The sequence below is a fragment of the Chenopodium quinoa genome, unplaced genomic scaffold (assembly GCF_001683475.1).
Source record: "Chenopodium quinoa cultivar QQ74 unplaced genomic scaffold, ASM168347v1, whole genome shotgun sequence".
Taxonomy (NCBI): Eukaryota; Viridiplantae; Streptophyta; class Magnoliopsida; order Caryophyllales; family Amaranthaceae; genus Chenopodium; species Chenopodium quinoa.
The window spans coordinates 82,029-87,541 of NW_018743691.1; the positions used below are offsets into that span (position 1 = coordinate 82,029).

The 5,513-nt window shown below is 35.4% G+C and overlaps 1 protein-coding gene across 1 annotated transcript; it reads left to right on the top strand.

Annotated features, from left to right (window-relative positions):
• Positions 1-316: 316 nt before the first annotated feature.
• LOC110683693 (50S ribosomal protein L10, chloroplastic) lies at positions 317-1,418 on the top strand. Its single transcript, XM_021860081.1, has one exon. It carries the CDS (start codon positions 542-544, stop codon positions 1,226-1,228), a length of 687 nt encoding a protein of 228 aa, XP_021715773.1. The 5' UTR covers positions 317-541; the 3' UTR covers positions 1,229-1,418.
• Positions 1,419-5,513: the final 4,095 nt, after the last annotated feature.

The window sequence follows — 5,513 nt, forward strand, 5'->3', positions numbered from 1 at the left end:
TGACACGTGTCGAGCAGGGATTGGTCCATTTTAGACCAATCTGGGACTGACACGCGTCACCTTCTGATTGGGCCACGTGGCAGGGTAAAATTACCCTAAACAAATATTATTAATAATTTGGTCAAGATCATATGGTATTGTTTATAATTAGTTGTAAATTATATCATAATAACTACATAATTAAGTTTAATTATCATTATTGGATATCTTATTAGGTGCCCGATAACCGATCCGAAAATCCGGATACCCGAACTTATCGGTTCCGGTTATGGGTATCACTTTTAGTGATTTTGGTTATCGGGTACCCGAACCGTTAGTACTAACAGTACGGGTACCCGTCCCATGCTCACCCCTACTTAAAATCATACTCCGTATAACCGAGCACTTCGTATGAGTTAGTTTTGTCAGGTTTATTACACTAAACGCCGGATCACCAATTCCACATTAAAAAAAAGAAAAAAAAATAGAGAAGATACAGATAAGCCTCATCTCCCTCCATTTTCACCCTTTCAACCTCATCTCTTCATCTTCTGCAACAACAATGGAGTCCACCCTTTTCCTCTCCAAACCCCTTCCCTCCACAATCAAACCCACTCATTCTCTCTCCTCTCTTTCCCCAAATCCCTTCTTTTCCTTCAAACCCCACAATCTCTCCACGCACAAACACCCCACAACCACCATCAAAGCCGCAATCAGTCGCACAAAGAAGGAAGAAACAGTCGAAACAGTGCAAAAACATCTCGAAAACTGCTACTTATTAGCAGCAATCAATTACAAAGGTTTCACAGTTAAACAGTTCCAAGACCTCAGGAAATCACTCCCAGAAAACACTACTTTACTTGTTGCTAAGAACACCCTTGTTGAGAAAGCAGTTCAGGATACCCAATGGGAAGCCATTAAACCTTGTATGAAAGGTATGAATGCTTGGCTTTTTGTTCATTCTGAAGAAATCCCAGTTGCAATTAAGCCTTATAGAACTTTCCAGAAGGAGAGAAAGCTTGAGGACAATGATTTTACTGGTGCTTGTTTTGAGGGTAAGTTTTATGGGCCTGATGAAGTTAAGAGATTGGAAACTATGCCTTCTAAAGCTGAGGTTTTCGCGAAATTGCTTGGGTCTTTGAAGAGTCCTGGGAATGCTCTTGTGGGTACAATTCAGGCTCCTGCTAGGGATTTGGTGCTGGTTTTGAAAGCTTATATTAAGAAGCTTGAGGATGAGCAGCAGCAGTAGCAGGGTTGAGATGATTTTATTGTCTATTTTGTTGTAAGTTTTTAATTGTGTTTTTCTTATAAAGGTTTATTTTTATTTGGGAATTTTTATGTTGTTCTTAGTAGTGGAGAATTGTAGAGGTTGGAATTTGGAATTGGTGAATTGTATCATGAGTTTTAATGAAATAGAACCAAATTACTTTTGGCTATGATTTAAGTGTCTTTTTGGGTTTTTTGATGTATTGTGGAGGTCCTTGTTATTGTTGCAGGATGGTTGAAATGATTGCTTCCCCTTCAAGAGTTTTTCAGATCGTTTACGAATTATATACACTATAAATATGTATTTATGTTTATTTGGCTTGCTTGTGGATTCTATGAGGAGTCATGCTCTTTTTTTTTTTTTTTTTTTTTTTTTTTTTTTTTTTTTTTTTTTTTTTTTTTTTTTTTGCTCTTTTGCTCAGTTGATATTGCCTTTGTCTTTTGTTGAATGTAATGGTATCAATGCTAGAAACAGGAAGATACAACGATTATGGGGCTATGTGAGTATAACACCATGTCGACATTGATAGTTCTTCATATTGCATAAGAGAAGATATCTTGCTCACCTAGTTACCTTCTAGGAAGAGGTATACATTACCACCTCAAGCCCTCAATGTTTTATATTCAATACAAGTAGTTGCCATAGAATATTAACAAATGTCCTGGATCTAAAGTTTCTGAAGCTAACTGAAAAATATGGGCTGAGTGTCATATGAAGAAACTTGTTTGATCTCTGCGACGTGGAAGTTCCTCGTATTCCTGTGTAAGTACATAAACAGCATTTGTGCTATGTACTATGTGGACCAAACTACCATTGTGGCATTGTCTGTTAGTCTATGGTCTATGTGTTAATTGGACTCAGGAAGATGGAATGGGTGTTGCAGAAGATATATGGGAACACAGGCATTAAATTGGGCCATTTAATGTGCTTTGGCATGCCTTGAGATATGAGTTGAGTGAAATGTAAGGTTATGTCTTATGTGAAGCACTTGTTCAGCCTGTGAAAGAAGATATCAGAGTGCTTGTAAACATGCTCTATGGAGGTTCCTTTTCTTGGATGCTTTAAACAACCAAAATCGTAAGTAATATTTAGTTCAACCAGCTGCTGGTTAGTTACTCCCACCCCCCAAAAAAAGTACTAACCATGGTGGTTGTTATCAGGGAATTGCTGTTGACTAACCTCAATATAACTTGCTGTCATGCCTACTGTTCCTATACTTATCGCAGAGATTGTAATTCTGAGCTGAATAAGAGATCCCATGACATTGTAATGGTTAGTGTCTGAAGATGCGTTCAATAGACAAGCAAGTGATTATTCTTCTTGTTTTAAGCTGAAGGATGTGATTTAAGCCTTAGTAAATAATTTCCTAGAAGGTTAGCGTCTTAGCCCCAGGCTATGTCACTTCGATACCCTATTGTACTTCAGGTGTTGCGTGTCGAATCTTCCGGGACTTTGACATGGCACGACACCCAAATATATGGTGTCCTGTATATGAAATTTTTGTAAAACCTAGAGTGTCGGAGGATCTGACGCTGTGTCGGACACGACACCCAAATCCAAGTCACTTTACCCAAATCCACTGAAGGAGATATTTATGGATCTTTTTAATTTTCTGGCAATGTATTTTCCGATTCACTGAAGGAGATACTTTATAGCTTGAGCATCAGCATGTAAATGTTAAAATATATGTTGCAGTAATATGATTATGGGAGAAGCAGCTCCCTGTCTCTAACTATCTATCATTCTCACCAGTGAGTTTTTTTTTTCACTATTCAGCGTATCGTCTGATATATATAGTTAAGGGATGCTATTTGAAATATACTAAGGTGCATGATGGCAACTTCCTTTCAGATGCTTCTCTCTGTTGCGAAGTCCACTTTCTGTTCTGAAATGTCATGCGCGTTTCTGTTGACAGACTTATTGATGAGGAATACTTCTACAATTATACAGGCAAGCTTGCAGATGAACTATTCTGTATATACTCTGTAGCATTATTTTATCCTGTTTATGGTTCCTTAAATTGGTTAGAGCATGCTGTGTATTCAAAGGAAACCAAAGATGTCAAAGAATAACATGAAAAAGGTTTGTTATTCAGCTTGTTTCTGAATTTTTTATTTTTTACTTTTTATTTTTTTCTGTTTGAGATCCTTTAGTGTGTTTGCTATATTGCATGGTTTTGATGATATTCCAAGATTATTAGGGCCTTAAAGTTATTAATTGGATGTAAATGTTATGGATATACTTCGTATGTTTTAACTTAGAGCCATCTTGTCCAAAATATCCATGCCTGTCCTGCAGATGCTTGATTCTCTGCAACTACTTGTTACAATGTTTGATTTGTTGCAATTGCTGTTGAATTGTAATTTGAAATCTTTGTAGTTATTTTGAACTAACTCAGTTACAGAAAAGGAAGCCCCCATCCCACAAGTGGTCAATTCTGTTATGGACTAACTTAGGATTTTCTAATTTAAGGACTAATTAAGATATAAAAGCTTGATAATTTAGATTAATAATGGCAGAATTTGGATACAAAAAGATAGATTAATAGCTTAAGGCCATCACTCTCTTGATAACTTTAGGTTATCACTCTCCTAGTAACTTGAGGTTACTACTCTCAACATTTTTCCTCACAATTCACATGATAGGTAATGCATACACTATCCCTTATTTATACTAAGGCTTAGTTAGAAATAAGGGCTACTAACCTAAAAGTACTAAAATTCCCAAACTACCCTTGTGAATGTTAGTCTATTACAAATTCTTTCTGGTAGTAATTGCAGAGGATATTGCTTATCTCCTATAGCTTCTTCCTTATCTGCCAAGTTTATTTTTGGACTATTCCACCCTTCTTGGGCTTCACCTGTAGACACAGCTGAGCTGACCTTGCAGCCCACAAAGGAAGTCTAGTTGAGTAATTACTTTGTATCTGCTAAATTGTGAAGAGAGATCATGCTATTTATACCCCACTCTGGATTACATATAATATATTCGTATGAAAAAATGCCCACTTCCCTTTTACAGTGGCGTGTTCACTCTTTGAAGATCATGACTACCGTCAATCCTCTCTTTTGTCTTCTAAAATGTAATGTACACTGATTGACAAAAACAGCAGAGTCACAATAATAATTTTGGATCATCTGACAAGATGAGAAAATCAGAAGAATATTATTATGATAAATGTACCATAACACCTAATTTTTGAAATATTTGGGAAAAATTGGTTTGAATATGTTTTTTGACCATTGTTTCATGATGGATTGTGTCAGAAAAAATAACTGCCTATTATGTTTCATGATCATTATGGTCTCTCTTGTATTGGAGCATCCAGTAGAAATTTGTCTATCCTGAAGAAGATTGTCAAGTAGATTTGACATTATAATGCATTTGTTATTTGCAGATGCATATCAATGGCAGGTAATTACGTATCGAAGTTGATGAAAGGGAAATGAGATATCTGTCATGGTGAAATGTAAAACTGCTTATTAAATGGTTCCTGGTTTACAAATTCAGGTTAGTTATTCAACCCATATAAAAACTGTTTTGTTCTTGATGCAAACCATTTTTATTTGTTTTAATATGTCATTCTGTGTTTCTTTTTCAGAATATTGTAACTTATCTATTTACATGCTAGAGATGGGTGCTAACTGCTAAGTTGTTATACTTGCTCATATCTTACTAATCTTAGTATTTGAATCAAAGTTCATATACTACCTCCGTTACATATTATTTTGCAACGATTAGACATTTTTCTTCTCTACTTTATGTCAAATCGTTGCAAATAATATGTAACGGAGGTAGTATCTCATATGGTACAAGATCATAAACTAAAAGAATAGAATTTTATGTTTACATAATTTTACATGGAATATTGGAATGTTGCGCGTATGTGTTACTGATAATGCATCTAAGTTGCCTAGTATCACAAATTCACAAGGGAGATGCCATCATATTGACCACTGTTGCTACATATCACTCCCTTTACCTATATAGCCTTCTTTACCACAAGGCTATGAACAAAGTGGCTACCAAGTTGTCTTTGCTTGGTTATATCCTACATTTCCTACTATAACAATATTCGCTTGGTGTGTAAATTGCTATTGGATTTGTTACTTTCCAGAAAAGGATTTTTTTTTTTTTTTATAGAAAGTTTTTACTAATTGACAACTAAGGGTATAGTTTGTCAAAATTGTACGGTTAGCAAAAATGTGCCAAATTAGAATTAAAAATAAAATTATAGAGATAATTTTATTAATGAAAATGGAAAATC